General features: G+C 43.9%; 1 protein-coding gene across 1 annotated transcript in view; it reads left to right on the plus strand.

Annotated features, from left to right (window-relative positions):
• Nucleotides 1-16,007, plus strand: part of LOC139281227 (actin-related protein 2/3 complex subunit 1A) — a 42,316-nt gene extending 26,309 nt beyond the window's left edge. Inside the window, exons 6-10 of the mRNA XM_070901281.1 lie at nucleotides 3,628-3,840; nucleotides 5,595-5,670; nucleotides 6,498-6,691; nucleotides 13,474-13,564; nucleotides 15,585-16,007. Of these exons, the coding sequence (XP_070757382.1) occupies nucleotides 3,628-3,840; nucleotides 5,595-5,670; nucleotides 6,498-6,691; nucleotides 13,474-13,564; nucleotides 15,585-15,623 (613 nt within the window). The 3' untranslated portion in view covers nucleotides 15,624-16,007. The remainder of the gene's footprint in view (nucleotides 1-3,627; nucleotides 3,841-5,594; nucleotides 5,671-6,497; nucleotides 6,692-13,473; nucleotides 13,565-15,584) is intronic.
• The last annotated feature ends 5,559 nt before the right edge of the window (nucleotides 16,008-21,566 follow it).

A 21,566-nucleotide genomic window follows, 5' to 3' on the forward strand; every position in this document is an offset into this window, starting at 1 on the left:
TGTATCCAAAGCCCAGAACTGCCCAGATCAGCCATGATCTTATTGAATGGCGGAGCAGCTCAAAAGGCCAAATGGCCTGCTCCTGCTCCTATTTCTTAAAGCTGCATTAAATTGTCAGTTGCTGAAAGACTATAAAGATGACTGGTGTGGGAAATAGAAACCTATCGCATTTAAACAGGGGTACTAGTTTTGTAATTTAAATGTCAAAATTGTAGAATTTTGTAATATGTTACAAATTAGTGCATAATATAATATACAGACACTTTGAGTTGTCTCCAACAAATGAGAGCTATAAGTAAATATTAAAATTGATTGTATTTTACTTTTTTTTTATATAGTTTTTGTTTTTAATGGAGATTATCAGGAAAATTCAAATTGGGAAACTTCAAACTATGCAGATGGAAAATCCCTTTATACTTAAATCAACACAGGTGGATTTCTCATGGTGTTGCCCACAGAAAGTCGGGGCAAAGCAAATTGATTTAGTGATGGTATTGGTATGGGGATCTGGAGTTTATGAAGCCTGCTCCAGTGGTAGAATTGTCCAGCTGCAGCTCTAACATGGGCAAAATTCTACGGAGTAACTATTTGAACTAAATCTCCCTTCTGCGCATGCATGTCCTGACGCATGCGCAGAAGCGAGAGTTAGGACCAATATCACCGACTACGTGTGTCCCCCCCCGCTCCAACGTGCAATTCCCACTAACCCTTTTCTGCGCGTGCGTCCTCCTCTCCTATCTCCCCCCGAGCCTGAACTGGCCCCGATCCAACACCATGTTGCCTCCAATCCATTTAACTAGCAGCAGGCCCGAGCAGCCGAACGCATCGACTGAGCCACCCGCAGCCCCGAGCCTACGACCGGGCCCCGAGCCACCCGCAGCACCGCAAACCCCAAGGGGGCCTTGAGCCATCCGCAAGCCCCGAGTGGAGAGAGACATGGAGGGGGAGGGAGGGAGGGAGGAGAGAGGAGAGAGAGGGGAGGAGGAGAGGGGAGGAGGAGAGGGGAGGAGGGAGGAGAGGGGGGGAGGGAGGAAGGGGGGAGAGAAAGTGAGAGCACGGGGGGGGGGGGGAAGAGAAAGCGAGACAGCATGGGGCAGGGGGGTGGGGAGGAGAGAGAGTGAGTGAGAGAGACAGCATTGGGGGGAGGTGGGGAAAGAGAGCGAGAGGCACAGCATGGGGTGGGGGGGAGGGAAAGAGAGAGAGAGTCAGCACGGGGGAGGGGGGGGGAGAGAGAGACAGTGTGGGGGCGGGCTGGGGGGAGAGAGAGAGAGAGAGTGAGAGACAGAGCACGGGGGGGGGGGGGGGGGGAGAGTGAGCGAGGCAGTATGGGGGGGGGAAGAGTGAGCGAGGCAGTATGGGGGGGAAGAGTGAGCGAGGCAGTATGAGGGGGGAGAGTGAGCGAGGCAGTATGGGGGGGGGAGGGAAGAGAGTGAGACAGCACGGGGAGGGGGGGGAAGAGAAAGTGAGAGAGTACGGGGCGGGGGAGAAGAGAGAGCGGACGGGGCGGGGGAGAAGGGGGGGCGGGGGAGAGGGAGAGAGCGCGGGGGGGGGCGGAGAGAGAGCACGGAGGTGGAGAGGAGAAGAAAGAGAGCACGGGGGTGGGGTGTTGGGGGGAGAAAAGAGAGAGCACGGGGGGGGAGGGAGGGGGGGGAGAAGAGAGCAAGCGTGGGGGTGGGGGGCACGAAGAGAGCGCGGGGAGAGAGGGAGACTGGTGGTGGGGAGGGGAGAGAGGGAACTTGGAGAGGGATCATTTTCTTCCAACCCCCTGGTGTGTGCAAGCTCAGTGCGTGTGTTACAAGGGACATCGTTTGGGTGGATGAAATCTCGAAGTCACGACACTGTCACTATTCACTTCATACCCAATAAACCTGTTAACAATCCGCACACAATGCCCCATCTATGGCGGAAGGGGGGGGAGGGGTGGTGGTAAGGTTTGGGTGAGGGTCTTCAGCTGGAGGAGGGATGTACTTGGGCTGGGGAAAGGGACTTAGGCTGTGGGAGGCAGCACTTGCTTTGGTGGGAGGGATGCACTTGCGCTGTGGTAAGGAACTTCGGCTGGAACTTTGTGGTTTTTGGGGAGATCTATCCTCTGGCTTCTGAAGTCAAAATGGATGGAATAACAAATTAGAAAGTAAAATCATTCAGAACTTGGGAAGGGCGGTTCCAGTTACAGATTCCAGAGAAACTTCAAGGTGTGGCTTATCCTCCAAGGGGACCAATTAGCAGTAGATCATTTGATAATGGAGAGCCAATCAGAGAAACGGCTGCCTTTTAGTTAATACAAATATCCAAAATCCTACTGAGACACCACATGGAGGCGTGACAAAATGGTGATGTCCAAATAAGGAGTGCAAAACATGTATAGCAAATTTAATATCAATTATAGAAGTTGCTTCATCCCTGCTGCCATTCTGGCCTTAAAATGACTATTACCTTTAAAGGGGTTAAATAATAGTGGTAAAAAATGTTTAAAGAAAGTGGTTGGAATTAATCTTGGGTTTTCTCATACCCTACTCCCTCTATTATCCAGACATTTTGCTTTCAGTTGCCCCTATGTAGGTTCCAAAACCTTTTGTCACTGGAAGACTTTTTAGCAGGTAAAGCTAGCAATAGAAGGAAACTACTAAAATCAAAAACCCTTACACAAGCACCATGATGACATTCACTTCAGTCTCAATTCTGCCTGTTGGCCTAATAGCAGAAAGGCTAAGTTGTATAACAGTAAGATGCTCGCACAGTATTAGTGCATTACCTCACCAGCACTTCTGTCTTGCACCAAATACTTTGTAATGCAGTGTAGAGGAACAAAGGAACCTTGGAGTGCATGTCCACAGATCCTTGAAGGTAGCCGGCCAGGTAGATAAGGTGGTTAAGAAGGCATATGGAATACTTGCCTTTATTAGCCGGGGTGTAGAATACAAGAGCAGGGAGGCTATGCTTGAACTGTATAAAACGCTAGTTAGGCCACAGCTAGAGTACTGCGTGCAGTTCTGGTCACCGCATTACAGGAAAGATGTGATTACACTAGAAAGGGTACAGAGGAGAATTACAAGCATGTTGTCTGGACTGGAGAATTTTAGCTATGAGGAAAGATTGGATAGGCTTGGTTTGTTTTCTTTGGAACAGAGGAGGCTGAGGGGGGAGACCTTATTGAGATGTTTAAAATTATGAGGGGCCTAGATAGAGTGGATAGGAAGAACCTGTTTCCCTTAGCAGAGAGGTCAACAACCAGGGGGCATAGATTTAAAGTAATTGGTCGGAGGTTTATAGGAGATTTAAGGGGAAATCTTTTCACCCAGAGAGTGGTGGGGGTCTGGAACTCACTGCCTGAAAGGGTGGTAGAGGCAGAAACCCTCATCACATTTTAAAAAGTGCTTGGATGTTCACTTGGAAGTGCCAAAATCTACAAGGCTACGGACCAAGAGCTGGAAAGTGGGATTAGGCTGGATAGCTCTTTGTCGGCCGGCGCGGACATGATGGGCTGAAACGGCCTCCTTGCGTGCTGTAAATTTGTATGATTCTATGATCAGTTTAGTGCTGCCATGCTATCTTTTATTTAACCAGGCAGAATGTCATTAACCTTGCTCCAACACATGCTTCTGACAATTCAATTTCTATTTTCTTTAGAGTATTTTCTGCTTACATCAAAGAAGTAGACACAAAGCCTTCTGCCACACCCTGGGGTTCCAAAATGTCTTTCGGACAGGTGATGGTAGAGTTTGGGGGTGCTGGTAGTGGTGGTTGGGTCCACAGTGTTTCTTTCTCTGCCACAGGAAACCGCCTGGCATGGGTCAGCCACGACAGCACTGTATCTGTTGTTGACGCTGGTAAAAATATGACGTAAGTACCGTTCCTTCTCTTATTTTCAGGTGAAAGGAGGCTCATGCTAGCTTCCAAAAAAAATGTAACAAACAAAAATGGAAGGGAAGCCCATATGGATAGGTTTTTGAAATATTATTTTGAACCTAAGCATGTTTGTGAATCCGAACTTTTCTGATGCTTTTTATTTCAAACTTGCATAACAATTTTGCAATATATTGATGCTTAGGAATATCTTCTACAGTCATTGTATCGTGAAAAATTGATCTTTGGCATCCTTGGTAGAGACGTTTCATTATTGCCATTAAATGCTCCATTTACACCGGTAAATTGTGCTTGGCTGCGTTGATTGAGGCTGTAGTATTCACATGCATTCAAATTTGGTGTTTTACATTAATCTTTCACAAATCTGTTAAGCAGGTATAAAGAGACAATTTATGTTTGTACAAAATGAATTCACTTCAATTGCACCATTCACTTTGAATGCAAACAAATGTGAAGTGTTTGGATTTGAGTTGAATTTACATGACACTTTTGGCTGTAATGCATGTTCACACCACATGGCGTCAGTGTGATACCATGTAATCCTGCACCTCCTTACAGTGGGAGGAAAGTGTAGGGGTAGTAGTTTTGTTCAAAGCATTCCCTGTTTTTATAGGAAGGACATTATACTGTTGTCAGAGGTTAATTTTAAAAGCACCTTCGAATAGGCTCTTCCTCCCTACTAGGCTGCTCCAATCATGTCTATTATGGGGTACCACCCATAAATCCAAGAGTTGTTCCATTGCAAACAGCAGTGGATTCAACTTCAGGCCAGACTGAAGGATGCTTCATAAAATCTTGCTGCAGACTAGGAAATTGGCATCCCCAGTCTTTTGGTTTTGACTCCAGGGGCTGTAAGGCTACTGTGATGTCTCATTTCCCCTACTGTATGCAATGGAGCCACTCGGAAATACTCCCAGTAACTGATATCACTCGAGTGGTTGGGCAGGGAGTCAGATCCTACTCTAGGGTGTCCATGGTACATTGGCGATTAAAATTCATTTGTTGTTTTTAAATCAGGAGTATAATTTTCTTCAATACAGTACAAGCAAGGAGTACTTTGAATAAAATATACTCTCCCTACACCTTCGCTCCTGGTCAGCTATGATGGTGCTTGTTATGTACACCAAAAGAATGACATTGGCAGTTTGTCAGTACGTGGCTGGTAGTTTAGTTTAGTTCAACAGCAAGATGTAAGAAATGGCAATTTGACTAGTGAATAGGTCTTTTATTCTATCTGCCCAGGGTAGTACAGCTACATAGACTAGAGGATGCCTGCTCTGTGCTGAGTTAGTTCATCTCCGCTGAGGCAGTGGTTGGGGGTCTCTATAATTGTCTTCACAGCCCCTTGACTAGAGAAGAGGGAAATCAGCCGGGACTTCTGCTCCTGATCACTCTAGTGATCTCTACTGGAAACTACGCATGTGTGAATGTCTGGTAAAAATCAGAATGGAGCTCCTGTGATGCCTTCCACAGTTGAACAGTCGGTACTTGTGAAGCAGAGGGCTGCTGGTGCCACGGATTAATATCACAATAAGGGCCTGCGCCTTCAGGAGAAATGGGGAGAAAATTGGGCTGACAATATTTGATGACTGAATAGGTTTGTGGTCATTTCTACCCTTCTAGCTGTAGGAGTTTTACATTTTTAAAAGGGAAATAGGTGATTAAATAGTAGTGGCTAACGATGTTTAAAAGATAAGTGGTTAGAATTAAAGTGTAATCTTTCTTTCTAGGGTGTCTCAAACGAAGACGGAATTTCTCCCTCTGTTGAGTGTGATTTTTGTCTCTGAGAATAGCATAGTGGCAGCAGTGAGTACAACTTGGTTTCATGTTACAAAAGTCTATTAGATCGACTCAAGCTTCTGTATTGTATAGTCCACACTTGCTTGAATATATTATTTGCCACTATGCGGCAGAATGCCGTTCACTGGATCCTCACTCCTACTTCGATATTCCAAAACCAATCTGACCTGGGTAAATCAAAGAAAAATTGGATCTCTTGGGATATAAAACTCATCAGGCTGGACTAGGGAGGAGGAGGGGTGTGGAAGTGGGGCGGGGGCGTGCGGTGGAGGGGGCGGGGGAGCAGGGGAGGGGATGGAAAGAGAGTCAGCCTTGTGTGCTGTTCAGAGACCTCTGCTAGGAAACGCGCATATCGGACGGGATAGGTTTGGGCTTGGCTGTGATGTCACCCACAAACAATTAGTCTGCTGAGAGTTGGTGTCTCGGCTTCCACATTGATAGTGGCAACCAGAGGGCTGCAGGCATCTGTGGTACCATATCCCAATAGGGGTGAAAGCCTTCAGTACTGATGGTGAAGGAAACTGGGGGCGGGGAGAAGGATGAACCACTCTTATTCCACGAGAAGTATTGCTTCCTAATGTCCTTTTTAAAAGAATTGTGCTAAAACCTGGTCATTACATTTGTGTTTAAGTGTGTAATAGGTTGGTGATGCTATTTAAAAAAAAAAATGATTCCATAAAATAAATACTTATCTGCTGAACACTAATTGGAAGTTGATTTGTGTGGAAGTATAGAGGATCTAGTTTTGGATTCTAAAATTGTGCACGCTTCTCAATATCCGTGAATAAGCATTAAATTGGTAGTCTGTTCTACAGTTTTTTCTGTATCTGCAGGGCCACGACTGCTGTCCAATGCTGTTCATGTATGATGATCGTGGATCTTTGACCTACGTCTCCAAGCTAGACATTCCAAAGCAGAGCATTCAGCGCAACATGTCTGCCATGCAGCGCTTCCACAATCTGGATAGAAGGGCAACCACGGAGGATCGAAATACCACACTTGAGACTCTCCACCAGAACAGTATCACGTGAGTGTAAGACAATCGAGGCCAGCAGGTTTACAGCCAAACTACCTCACGGCCCCATTGCCATACGACGTTTGATTAGGTTTCTGTGTTGATATACCTTGTCAAAATTTATCTAATTGGAGTATTCAAAAAAGAAAGACTTGCATTTTTACAACCTTGCCTTTCACAACCACTGGATTTCTCAAAGCGCTTTACAGCCAATGAAGTACTTTTGGAGTGTATTCACTGTTGTAATGTGAGAAACGCAGCAGCCAACTTGCGCACAGCAAACTCCCACAAACAGCAATGTGATAATGACCAGGTAATCTGGTTTTGTTATGTTGATTGAGGGATAAATATTGACCAAGACACTGGTGATAACTCCCTTTGAATTAGTGACCATGGGATCTTTAACATCTCATCAAAAAAACGGCACTTCTGACAGTGCAGCACTCACTCTCTCAGCACTACACTGGAGTGTCAGCCTAGATTTCTACGTGCTCCAGTTCCTGGTGTTTTCTGGATTAAGAATACTTTCTCCAAACAACAGTTGATGAGTTCCTATCCTCGGCTACTTGTTAGTCAGATTACCCCACCTCCGTCATATTGAGCTTTACCTGTTCCCAGGATCGCTCCGGTTCACAGGCGCCCATAGAGGGCAGCAAGCAAAATACGTTACCATTCTCATTCACCTCCAAGTGGAGCTGGTACCTGACAATCGTGAGCATCATTGGTGTCGATGTTCTCTTTAAGTTGCGCAACTGTACAGCTGTCTGAAGGTCCCATGCAGGCCAGGACCGGCTTTTCAAGTCGGCGATTTCGCACATGCGCGAAATTTTGAACGGACTGCGCACCCAAAAAAAATTAGGGGTAACATAGATTGGCATTAGTTGGTTTAAAATGTTACTTAAACCCCCTTTTTATCTGTCAGCTGATAGAAACATAGAAATTAGGTGCAGGAGTAGGCCATTCGGCCCTTCAAGCCTGCACCACCATTCAATAAGATCATGGCTGATCATTCACCTCAGTACCCCTTTCCTGCTTTCTCTCCATACCCCTTGATCCCTTTATCCGTAAGGGCCATATATAGGGCCCAAGTTTCCACACGATAAAAAACGGGCGCCCCTCCGAGCTGGGCGCCCGTTTTTCACGTCTAAAACGGCGCCTAAAAAAAAACTCGCGATTCTGGAGCGTTCTGCAGCTCCTTGTCTGTTTGGCGCGGTGCCCAGGGGGGCGGAGCCTACACTTGCACCGATTTTGTAAGTGGGAGGGGGCGGGTACTATTTAAATTAGTTTTTTTCCTGCCGGCAACGCTGCACGTGCGCGTTGGAGCATTCGCGCATGCTCAGTGTGAAGGAAACATTGGCACTTGGCCATTTTTGTAGTTCTTTGTAGCTGTTTAATTTTTGAACATTTTTTAATAAAAGCACATTGCCATCAGCACATCAGCACTTGCAGCTTTCTCACTGTCTCCTCTCCCCCCCCCCCCCCCCGGGCAGAACGGGCGCCTCTCTCTCCTCCTTCCCCCCCACCCCCCGCGGGAAGAACGGGCGCCTCCCACCCCCCCCCCCCCCCCCCCCCCCCGCGGGACAGAACGGGCGCCTCTCTTCCCCCCCCCCCCCCCCCCGCGCGGGAAGAACAGGCGCCTCAGACTGACTGCAGCATTCTCCGTGCCTGAAGCACTTTCACACAGGTAGGAAGATGGTTTATTTAATCTTTTCTTTGCTTATAAATGTTTATTCAGGTTGGATTTATTTGGATAATATTTGTAGAAGTATAAATAAGGATTTATTGTAGAATTTAATTACTTCCCTTTCCTCCCCCCCCCACCTCATTCTGGACGCCTAATTTGTAACCTGCGCCTGATTTTTAATGTGTAGAACAGGTTTTTTCAGTTCTACAAAAATCTTCACTTGCTCCATTCTAACTTAGTTTGGAGTACGTTTTCACTGTGGAAACTTTGAAATCAGGTGTCAGTGGCCGGACACGCTCCTTTTTGAAGAAAAAATTCTGTTCCAAGGTAGAACTGTTCTACCTGACTAGAACTGCACAAAAAAAAATGTGGAGAATTGCGATTTCTGAGATAGTCCGTTCTCCACCAGTTGCTCCTAAAAAATCGGGCGCAAATCATGTGGAAACTTGGGCCCCTAACTTTCTCTTGAATATATCCAATGAACTGGCATCAACAACTCTCTGCGGTAGGGAATTCCACAGGTTAACAACTCTCTGAGTGAAGAAGTTTCTCCTCATCCCAGTCCTAAATAGCTTACCCCTTATCCTTAGATTATGTCCCCTGGTTCTGGACTTCCCCATCATCGGGAACATTCTACCTGCATCTAACGTGTCCAGCCCCGTCAGAATTTTATATGTTTCTCTGAGATCCCCTCTCATCCTTCTAAACTCCAGTGAATATAGGCCCAGTCGATCCAGTCTCTCCTCGTATGTCAGTCCTGCCATCCCAGGAATCAGTCTGGTGAACCTTCGCTGCACTCCCTCAATAGCAAGAACGTCCTTCCTCAGATTAGGAGACCAAAACAGAACACAATATTCCAGGTGAGGCCTCACTAAGGTCCTGTACAACTGCAGTAAGACCTCCCTGCTCCTATACTCAAATCCCCTAGCTATGAATGCCAACATAACATTTGCCGCCTTCACCGCCTGCTATACCTGCATGCCAACTTTCAAAGACTGATGTACCATGACACCCAGGTCTCGTTGCACCTCCCCTTTTCCTAATCTGCCGCCATTCAGATAATCTGCCTTCGTGTTTTTGCCCCCAAAGTGGATAACCTCACATTTATCCACATTATACTGCATCTGCCATGCGTTTGCCCACTCACCTAACCTGTCCAAGTCACCCTGCAGCCTCTTAGCGTCTTCCTCACAGCTCACACCGCCACCCAACTTAGTGTCATTTACAAACTTGGAGATATTACACTTAATTCCTTCATCTAAATCATTAATGTATATTGTAAATAGCTGGGGTCCCAGCACTGAGCCCTGCGGCACCCCACTAGTCACTGCCTGCCATTCTGAAAAGGACCCGTTTATCCCGACTCACTGCTTCCTGTCTGCCAACCAGTTCTCTATCCACCTCAGTACGTTACCCCCAATACCATGTGCTCTAATTTTGCACACCAATCTCTTGTGTGGGACCTTGTCAAAAGCCTTTTGAAAGTCCAACTATACCAAATCCACTGGTTCTCCCTTGTCCACTCTACTAGTTACATCCTCAAATAATTCTAGAAGATTTGTCAAGCATGATTTCTCTTTCATAAATCCATGCTGACTTTGACCGATCCTGTCACTGCTTTCCAAATGCGCTGCTGTTTCATCTTTAATAATTGATTCCAACATTTTCCCCACTAAGTGTATAATTACCCGTTTTCTCTCTCCTTTCTTAAAAAGTGGTGTTACATTAGCTACCCTCCAGTCCATAGGAACTGATCCAGAGTCAATAGACTGTTGGAAAATGATCACCAATGCTGTTGGTACAAAGATGAGTGGAAAATGATCACCTGATGGCAGTAATATGTTTTGTGAGGGGAAGACAAATGGGGAAATGACTGAAATTTGATGCAGAGAGGATGTTTCCTCTGGCTGGGGAGTCTAGAATCACGGGTCACAGTCTCCGAATAAGGGGTCGGCCATTTAGGACTGAGATGAGGAGCACCTTCTTCATTCAGAGGGTGGTATATCTCTGAAATCCTCTACTCCAGAGGGCTGTGGAGGCTCAGTCATTGTGTATATTCAAGACAGAAATCGATAAGATTTTTGAATAAAAAGAGAATCGAGGGATTTGGGGACAGGGCAGGAAAGTGGAGTTGAGGTAGAAGATCAGCCATGATATTGAATGGCTCAAGGTGCCGAATGGCCTACTCCTGCTCCTAATTCTTATGTTCTTGACAGGGGCAGGTAATGTTACAAAATATGTTTTGGTAACAAATTGTTTAATGGCATCAGAGCTGGTGATTATTTCATGCTTAAACCTTTGAATTGGGGATTTATCTGGTATATTTAAAACTATGATTGTCAATATTGCAAATGTAGAACCATACGTGTTCATGGTTTCAAACCTATTAGAAGTTTTAGCGTTTAAAAACAAATGAACTGAAGAAGCCTTGAAAATTTGCAAGATTAACGTCTTCGTTAAGGGATAACCAGATCTGAGCTACAGGAAGGTTGAGTACTCGGCCTATATGGTTTGCCACCAAAATTTTCTACCAAAATTCCCTGGATTGGAAAACCGCAAAAGCCCCTATTTTTAAAAAAGGAGGTAGACAAAAAGCAGGAAACGAGACCAGTTAGCCTAACATCGGTCATTGGGAAAATGCTGGAGTCCATTATTAAGGAAGTGTTAGCGGGACATTTGGAAAAGCATAATTCAATCAAGCCGAGTCAGCATGGTTTTATGAAAGGGCAATCATGTTTGACAAATTTGCTGGAGTTCTTTGAGGATGTAACACGTAGGATGGATAAGGGGGAACAGTGGATGTGGTGTATTTGGATTTCTAGAAGTCATTCGATAAGGTGCCACATAAACGGTTACTGCACAAGATAAAAGTTCACGGGGTTGAGGGTAATATATTAGCATGGATAGAGGATTGGCTAACTAACAGAAAACAGAGAGTCGGGATAAATGGGTCATTTTCTGGTTGGCAAACAGTGACTAGTGTGGTGCTGCAGGGATCGGTGCTGGGTCAACTATTTACAATCTATATTAATGACTTGGATGAAGGGACCGAGTGTAATGAAGCCAAGCTTCTAGTACAAAGATGGGTGGGAAAGCAAATTGTGAGGAGGACACAAAAATCTGCAAAGGAATATAGACGAGCTAAGTGGGCATAAATTTGGCAGATGGAGTATAATGTGGGAAAATGTGAGGTTATCCACTTTGGCAGAAAAAAATAGAAAAGCAAATTACAATTTAAATGGAGAAAAATTGCAAGTGTTGCAGTACAGAGGGACCTGGGGGTCCTTGTGCATGAAACACAAAAAGTTAGCATGCAGGTACAGCAAATAATCAGGAAGGCAAATGGAATGTTGGCCTTTATTGCAAGGGGGATAGAGAAGTCCTGCTACAACTTGGTATTGGTGAGGCCACACCAGTTTTGGTCTCTGTATTTAAGAAAGGATACACTTGCATTAGAGGCTGTTCAGAGAAGGTTCACTAGGTTGATTCCGGAGATGAGGGGGTTGACTTATGAAGATAGGTTGGGCCTATACACATTGGACTTCAGAAGAATGAGAGATGATCTTATCGAAACATATAAGATAATGAGGGGGCTCGACAAGATGGATGCAGAAAGGATATTTTCACTCATAGGGTAAATTAAAACTAGGGGACATAGTCTCAGAATAAAGGGCTGCCCATTTAAGACTGAGATGAGGAGGAATTTCTTCTCTGAGGGTTGTAAATCTATGGAATTCTCTGCCCCAGAGAGCTGTGGAGGCTGGGTCATTGAATATATTTAAAGCAGAGATAGACAGATTTTTGAGCAATAAGGAAGTAAAGGATTGTGGGGAGCGGGCAGGGAAGTGGAGCTGAATCCATGATCAGATCAGCCATGATCTTATTGAATGACGGAGCAGGCTCGAGGGGCCAAATGGCCTACTCCTGCTCCTATTTCTTTTCTTATGTTTCACCTCTGTCGATTCCAGGATATGTTTGTGTGTTATGACCAATACTCTGGAACACACCCAACATTATAAATGGGGTGGATTCCAAATGCCAGCAAATCCTTTGTACTAGAAGCAATTCTGTACAGTATAAAGACAGCAATCAAACTCATAACCTACTCTTTGGAATTAGCTAGTGGCACTTCGCGATTTTGTAATCAAATCACATTTTTCCATGAGGAACTGGATGGGAGTGGGTCCGTGGAGACCGAACTGGATAGGCAGGAATGTGTTAGGTGAAGCTGCAGTCCTTTCCTATACAAGAATGAATGTTTTTCTAACTACAATTAGATTATGGGTTTTATTGCTCTTAGAATTTTAGCTTGTTTAAATTGAAATCTCTACAGATTTAGACACTAAATTTTATCTGTAATCTAATAGTACTTGCATCTAATGTGTGTGTTTGTTGCTTTGAAATATGTAAAGTGTTTGATGCAAGAGATCCCTTCTAGAAGCAATCAGTTGGGGGCTCTGGACCCTCGAAGCAGGCACAAACCCTCGAGCTCAGAATGGGTTGAATATTACGCTGTAGTAGAAAATATAGCACTTTTCACGACCACCGGACGTCCCAAAGCACTTTACAGCCAATGAAGTACTGCTGAATTTGTATTGGTTTTGGACTTTGACTGTGACTTGAGGGATGGATTTACCCTCTCTATTGTCGAGCATGCTGGCCGAGGACCATGGGAAAGCACTGCTGTAGAACCTAGCTGTTAATGCCACTTAGAATTCAATGGCAGACATTGACAATCTGCTTTGTTAAATGATATTGGGATCCTTTCTGATGAACTGGACCCCTTCTGATGGGGCAGTGGAATTTTCAGCCCCTGATAGCAAGTATTCTGTGTTGAATCGTCCACACTAGCTTTTCCAACTATATATTGATATGCTAATTGGGGTTAGATGAAGTAAGGTGGGAGGAGTTACTACTCGTGTAGAGCATTAACACCAGCATAGACCAGTTGGACCGAATGACATGTTTCTGTGTTGTAAACTCAATATAATATCAAACCTCTCATATCTGAAGTTAAAAACAAGCTGGATTCTGCAAACATCTGTTATCAACTGTTACCTGTTATCAAGTTATTAACTTTTTAAAAAACATTCTTTTTCTCCCTCCCCAGCCAAGTCTCTGTATATGAAGGTGATAAGAGAGATTGTCGGAAGTTTTGCACGACTGGTATTGACGGCGCAATGACAATTTGGGATTTGAAGGTGAAGTTACATTTATTTTAGGGAGCTTTTTGACAGGTTCCAACTACACAAGGAAATTTTATTAATGATTTATAATTGAGACTTTTAGCTTATTGTGTGCAATGTATTGAACTCTGTGCAGCTGATTAGTATTAAAGCCACTAACCAGTCCAAATCCTCTGCTTATCAGTTTCTTAAGAATTAAAAGGAGCTTTACTTTGAATGATTTGAGAAATTTCAGATATTGGCTGTAAAATTGTTCGTGTTTACATCCTTGTCATGTTAAGCATCCAGTTTTTATATAGATTACATTGTTGTTACTTCAGTTAAGTCTCTGTTCATCTCTAGCTTCCACAAAGTCCTAAAACAGCTGTTCTAATTCTGATTTATAATCCACTAACTAAAGGATAGTAAAGACCTACTTAGCAATGCGGAAAGGATATTCATTGCTCGAAGAGGGACAGCTGAGAGAGTAGAATGAAGAAAGAAAGACTTGGATTTATATAGCGCCTTTCAAAACCACTAAATGTCTCCAAGCACTTTATAGCCAATGAAATAATTTTTGAGGGATAAATATTGGCCAGGACACGGGATAACTCCCCTGCTCTTCTTCAAAATAGTGCTATGGGATCTTTTACATCTACCTGAGAGGGCAGATGGGGCCTCAGTTTAATGTCTCATCTGAAAGATGATGCAAATAATGGTTTTGAAGCAAAAGCAGAAAGAACTTCCATTTATATAGCACCTTTTACATCCTCAGAACATCCCAAAACACTTCACAGCCAATGTATTACTTTTGAGTGCTATCAATGTTGTTTTGTAGGCAAATGTGGCAATCGATTTGCATACAGTAAGGTTCCACAAACAGTAATCATAGAATGGTTATGACACAGAAGGAGGCCATTCAGCCCGTCAAGCCCGTGCTGGCTCTCTGCAAGAGCTCTTCAGCTAGTCCTACTCCCCTGCCCTTTCCGTGTAGCTCTGCAATTTTTTTCCCTTCAGGTACTGATCCAAATCCCTTTTAAAAGCTACGATTGAATCTGCCTCCACCGCTCTTTCAGGCAGTGCATTCCAGATCATAACCATAATGAGATGAATGGCCAGTTAATCTGGTTTGGCGATATTGGCTGAGGAATGAATGTTGATCAGGAGACTCCCCCTACCTGCTGATCTGCAACAAAACAAGTGCTGTGGAATCTATTACATTTTGCTGAATATGTGGGCATGTCCTTAATTTTATGTCTCAACCAGAACATGGCCCTTCTGCAGTGCAGCATAACTCCCTCAGGACTGCAATGAAGTCAGTTGATTTATGTGCGCAAGTTTTGGAGGGAGATTTGATCTAACTCTGGTGAAAATGCTACATTTAAAAGTACTGTAAAATGCACAGACTGGTCAGCATCAAAATCCACAAGCAACTTCTGAAACAGCAAAAGGAAATGTTTTAAGTGGGATCCTTCATGGGACTGAATTTTTGTGTCCTCTACACTGGTTAACTTGCCACTTTTGGGTTGAGGTGGGCAAAAGCAACGAGCTCCCAACACACAAGGAGTGTGTTGGTGGAAGTCAAAATGGATTTGGTGGAGGACCGAAAGTAAATCACCTAATCCTGTAGCCAGCTGTCTAGCAGTATTATTGGACTGTTGGGACTGTTGAAATCTGCTTGAGAGACTGTAAATAATGCAGTTAGATAAACAGAAAAACACAATCAATAAGGGATAGTAACAGGGAGGGATTCATTCACATTTTGAAGTGTCAATTCAGAAATCTGGTAACAGCTAATCAGCAAAAATACTGGCATCTCGGGTTGCATATATTATCATTAAGCTTCTGCTTTGCATTTAATTCCTTCAACAGTTACATTTCTGACATGCATGCTGCATTGTCTACTCATTAGTATTCTGACAGCACGCCAGTATGAAACATACTGTCTGCAAAATTTGTGCTAAGTTTTTTTCCCAAACATTTTTGTCCAGTTGCCAGTACTTTATTCTTGACTGCTGCCACCAAGCACTTATTTAGAACTGTTGTGTGCTTTCAGACCCTGGAATCCTCGCTGCAAGGCATGCGCATCATGTGAACAGGAATCCCTGCAATCTAGCACGACAAAACACCATGAGAAAAGAAGAGCCCCGCCCCCCCCCACCCCACCAGCCGCAGCTGACCAAAGGCAGGCGAGCAAATCCTCAAAAGAAAACCAAGGAAAGGCACTGAAAAATACTGAAATCAACGCTCCACTGCTTTATCGTTCTGGGAATTTTTTTTTGTTTTGTTTTTAAAGGAATTGGTTTGAAGTGGGTTCTCTCTTTATTTTCCTTTTTTCTTAGCTAAAGCTGCCTTCAAAGCAGTTTCTGCAGCACTCTGAGGGACATGCCCTGAAGAGGGTAATAATGTACACTAATTTAAGGGGACTTTTATGTAGTGTGTCTGCTAGAAAATAAACACTACAAAACTTGGCTGTTAATGTGCCTCTTTATTGTCCATTTTAGATTTTGCAAACGTATTAAGTTGCAGAAAAAGCAATCTTAAGTAGGTGTGCTTGTTTCCAGAGAATAATGTACAGACGCATGTTAAAGGAGATGAGTACGTAGGGGCTGAGGGCAATGTATTACAATGCAAGGTATTTCTCTCTTCACCTACCGTTTTGTCTTTAGCAGTCTGATATGACCAACTAGTGGCTATCCTCCTTTGGCTACAGCTTCTCAAACATGACATGCCTGGTGATGAAAAAGTGGAATTAAGTCAATCTCCTATGACAGATTTGTTAATCCAATATCTAAGCCTGGCAGGTCTGCAGTACTCCAAGGCACAGTAGGTGGTCTGTCAGTCTGGCTTATTAATGGGCCCTCGAGGGGTAGACCTGTCACTGGGTGTTGGTCTTTTTCCACTATGTTTCAGATACCCTCAAGCTTAACGTCCTAATGGGTAACACGATGCTGACTTTAAAAAAAAAACAGCAGAAAGCGTTCCAGTGCTCCATGTTGGTAAGCTGCTTGGTATTAGATGGTTAAACTCCAGTTTTAGCTTTTACAAGCTTGAGATACCCTAAGCCCATTACCAACCTGTGCTCAAGCTTTACAGAACTTGCACAAATGAGGTGTGTCTCTACAGGGCAAAAGTGTGCACTCCATTATCAGGTGAACAGAAATGGTACCCATGTGGATCTTTCAGTAGCTGGGTTTCGAGACTCGAGCTATGGTGATGGGTTTCCACTCTTGTCAGACACAAGACTGACCAAAGCAAAGTAAAACCTATTTGGAGAATTCATTAACAGTAGCACTGTGGTATATTCCCAAAGAGATTCAGTATTTTAAATTGGGCCAAATCGCATTGGAGTTACCTGCACTAATTCAATCCCCCCACCCCCCCCGGAATAGTGAAACTGTGGATCAAAATGTTTCTCTGTTTCTTGACGCTAATACAGAGCATTCATTCCCCAGCCAATTACTAGTTTATTGACAGTTCCCTCAATATGAATGGAAGTACTTTGGTACATTGAAGTGCATGTTTGAGGTGCATAACTTGTGACTCTGCTGTGTTCCATAAATCCATTGATTGTATTTAACCTTTTATAAAGTTTTATAAAGTATAGCTTATCATTAACCATTTGAACCTCTTGACTGATGAGCGTGGCAGTCGTACTCCCCTCATGATGTGCCTCTTAAGTCTTTTTGGCCATGTGTCGTGTTCTCTTTTGTAATGAGAAAGCTTCAGAAAATAGTATGAATGGTTTGGAGCTCTGTGATTAGATTACATCATGTCTGGGTGTGATTGGAGACTGATATAATGGTGCCTCTCAGCATATGTTTCAAGATATATAAATATTCTAAACATGAGGGTTTGAATTTGGGCCATCATCCCTTTTGCCTCTCATCTCTCCTGTCTTCCAACCTATCACAGACCCTTTTGTTCTTCCCCTCCCCCTTTTAGCGCTTGTTAAGAATCCGTTCTTTCCGAACACACTCCAATTCTGACGAAGAGTCATTGTTGCGCAAGCGACAGTTTCGCTAGTCACATGACTAGTAGTTGCCTGCGACGGTTCCTGAGTTAAATACAAAATTACACACTAGACAAATTATAGTATCGTTAACATTCATTTAATACAGGAAAAGTACAAGACTCACTACTTGCACTCTATTTTGTTCCAAAGGATGTTCCTTTCCACTCGAAATACTAACTCTGTTCAACTCTGTTTAACTCTGCAAATAAGGCGTTCCAAAGGGTGTTCCTCTCTGCTCAAAATACTCTGTTTAACTCAACATACTATCATAGTTACCCAATACGTCCTGGGTGATCAATCCGGTCCTGATACTGTTCCTTCAAGGGTCACTCCCTGGTCCCTGCTTCTGTCGAGTGTTGGTCCCGGGTTCTCGCTACGGACTGTCTAAATTTCTCTGTCTTTGTCTTTATACCTTTTTTGTCCCTTTGTTAACCATATGGGTTGCTACTAATTGCTTGTTTGTTTCTACAAGATACATAGACATTCTGCTGTTATCTCAACTTGTCTCTTGCCTCCAAACGTTATTACCAAGTCGGGAGTCTCTCTTCCCGTGTGCGACCATTATTTTGATCCATGGAATTCTTTCTTATCACCCCCCTGCTGTGGCCACTGCTGGTCCTGTGATGGTGGGTAACTCCCTCCTGTCCATTGGTCTTCAATCTGTTATTCCTAGCCTGACCTTTTGTTCGTAGCAATTGCTGGAACTTTGTTAATTGGCATTCAGTATTATCCCTGGCTTTCCCTGATGGTTTTACAACTCTACCTCAACCCTTATCTCATTGACCCTGAGGTTAACGCCTGCTTGTTTTTTTGTGCAAGAGAGCTTGTTATTTTTATAGACCCCAGGTCTGAACTAACTTCTTAATCCTTTCTGATATTTCCACAGTCATCGACCCGAAATGTTAACTCTGCTTCTTCCTCTCCACAGATGCTGCCTGTACCGCTGACATTTCCAGCATTTTCTGCTTTTATTACAAACATTCTATCTGGCCTGTGTAGGCGACTTTTTTCAGCAGCAATCACCAGAGACTAGAGTGGCTATGCTGTCCATTTGATTGGATAAGTGAACCCCCAAAAAATTTAGTTTTCAAAACACAACTTGCATTCTCTACTCCTGGTGAATGATGGTTAAATATGAATCCCGTCACTGGTAAGAATGAGACTGCTTTTTACATGATTGTGCCCCTCCCAAAACTGTTCACATGGACATTCATTGGGGAACTACAATATAGAATTCAGTCTGAAACCAACAAGAACTGACAAATTGTGATCCAAAGTGAGTTATGAAAGTCTTTATGAATGGTCAGTATTCACAACTCCACGTCAAACAGTTATGATTAATGAGGTGTTTCATACCCAACTTGAGTCCTCTTTCCAGAAATGCGTAACTACAATTTTAAAAATCATGTTTGACCCTTGTAGGACAAGGGGAGACACTAGTGAAAGGTAACTTTAGGATGGATATCGGGAGGTGATTCATGCACAGTGTGATCAACACTTGGAGTGGACTTTAAAGCAGAATGATGGAGGTGAAAATCCTGGAATCATACAAGAAACAATTAGATGCAGTAAGGTGGGCAGTGTTGGGTTGTTATGGATGGATGAATTAAGATGAGCCGAATGGACTTCCTCGTCCTCAAGTATCTTGTGAACTTGGGCATGGAGAATTACTTTTCACTGGCACTCGTGGCCCAAAAGAAAACAATACAAACTTTTAACTTTGTGACTTGATTTATAAAGATGCTAAAATATAAAATGCGCTTTTGTTGGGAAGAAATCGAGAGGAAATAACATTTCTGGCTAATTCCATTCAGTAGTTGAACATTTGATGGAACATTTGATTTTTATATAAATAAGTTACTTGTGGTTTTGGACACAGTAATGAGATGAATGTATTTTTTTATATATACAAGATGGAGGAAAGGACCTTCAGATACTTACTCCACAGAACTACGTAGTGACCTGTGGCCTTGTGACAATTATAACAAAATTGAATGGGAAATGTTGACATTGGGATTTACAATGGTAAATGTTAACAGAAGAGTGACCAAAAATTATGACAACAGGAAGTCCATTCGTTTCTCGAGCTTTTTTTTCCAAATAGATATAAAATTATTTAGTGGTGACTTCTCAAAGTTTCATATTTATTTCTGCCAAATCACAGGAAGTTCAATACAGAAAAGAGATATTTTGTCCCATCATGTCTGTCAGTGCTAATAGTTGAGTCTAGAGGTAACAAAGGCATGGATAAGGATTTCAGCAGACGATGAACTGAGGCAGAGGAGGAGATGGGTGATGTTACGGAAGTGGAAGTAAGCAATCTTGGTGAAGGGTAGGGTATGGGGTCGGTAGCTCGGGTCAAGGTTGCGAAAGGTCTGATTTCAGCCTCTAGACAGTGGTCAGAGAGGGATGCATTGAAGTTTATGGCGGGGACCAAAGACAATGGCACATCTCTGGAGATCTTCCCTCCATAGCCACCAACCTTATAGTTCCCCAACCTCTAACAGCCCACTTCTACCTCCTTTCCAAAATCCACAAACAGGACTGCCCCGGTAGACCCACTTTTTTTTTTTCTCCCCTTATCCACTCCCCACCTACATCCGCAGCGACTCCGACGCCCTCCGTCACTTAACAGTTTCCAGTTTCCAACCATCTCTTTCACTGTGAACCTCCAATCCCTCTACACTTCCATCCCCCACCAGGATGGCCTGAGGGCGCTCCGCTTCTTCCTGGAGTAGAGGCCCAACCAGTCCCCATCCACCACCACCCTCCTTCACCTGGCTGAACTTGTTCTCACGTTGGACAACTTCTCCTTTAACTCCGGTCACTTCCTCCAAATTAAACATAGAAAATAGGTGCAGGAGTAGGCCATTTGGCCCTTCGAGTCTGTGCCACCATTCAATAAGATCATAGCTGATCATTCCCTCAGTACCCCTTTCCTGCTTTCTCTCCATACCCCTTGATCCCCTTAGCTGTAAGGGCAATATCTAACTCCCTCTTGAATATACCCAATTAACTGGCATCAACAACTCTCTGCAGCAGGGAATTCCACAGGTTAACAACTCTCTGAGTGAAGAAGTTTCTCCTCATCTCAGTTCTAAATGGCCTACCCCTTATCCTGTGTCCCCTGGTTCAGGACTTACCCAACATCGGGAACAATCTATCCGCATCTAACCTGTCCTGTCCCATCAGAATCTTGTATGTTTCTATGAAATCCCCTCATCCTTCTAAACTCCAATATATAAAGGCCCAGTTGATACAGTCTCTCCTCATATGTCAGTCAGGCCATCCTGGGAATCAGTCTGGTGAACTTTCGCTGCACTCCCTCAATAGCAGGAACGTCCTTCCTCAGATTAGGAGACCAAAATTGAACACAATATCCCAGGTGAGGCCTCACCAAGGCCCTGTACAACTGCAGTAAGACATCCCTGCTCCTATACTCAAATCCCCTAGCTATGAAGGCCAACATACCATTTGCCTTCTTCACCGCCTGCTGTACCTGCATGTTAACTTTCAATGACTGATGAACCATGACATCCAGGTTTCGTTGCACCTCCCCTTTTCCTAATCTGCCACCATTCAGATAATATTCTGTCTGTGTTTTTGCCCCCAAAGTGGATAACCTAACATTTATCCACATTATACTGCATCTGCCATGCATTTGCCCACTCGCCTAACCTGTCCAAGTCACCCTGCAGCCTCTTAGCGTCCCCCTCACAGCTCACACCGCCACCCAGTTTAGTGTCATTTGCAAACTTGGAGATATTAAACTCAATTCCTTCATCCAAATCATTGATGTATATTGTAAAGAGCTGGGGTCCCAGCACTGAGCCCTGAGGCACTCCACTAGTCACTGCCTGCCATTCTGAAAAGGACGTTTATCCCGATTCTGCTTCCTATCTGCCAACTAATTCTCTATCCACGTCAGTATATTACCCCCAATACCATGTGCTTTGATTTTGCACACCAATCTCGTGTGTGGGACCTTGTTAAAAGCCCTTTGAAAGTCCAAATACACCACTT

This window comes from Pristiophorus japonicus, chromosome 15 (genome assembly GCF_044704955.1).
Source record: "Pristiophorus japonicus isolate sPriJap1 chromosome 15, sPriJap1.hap1, whole genome shotgun sequence".
Lineage (NCBI taxonomy): Eukaryota > Metazoa > Chordata > Chondrichthyes > Pristiophoridae > Pristiophorus > Pristiophorus japonicus.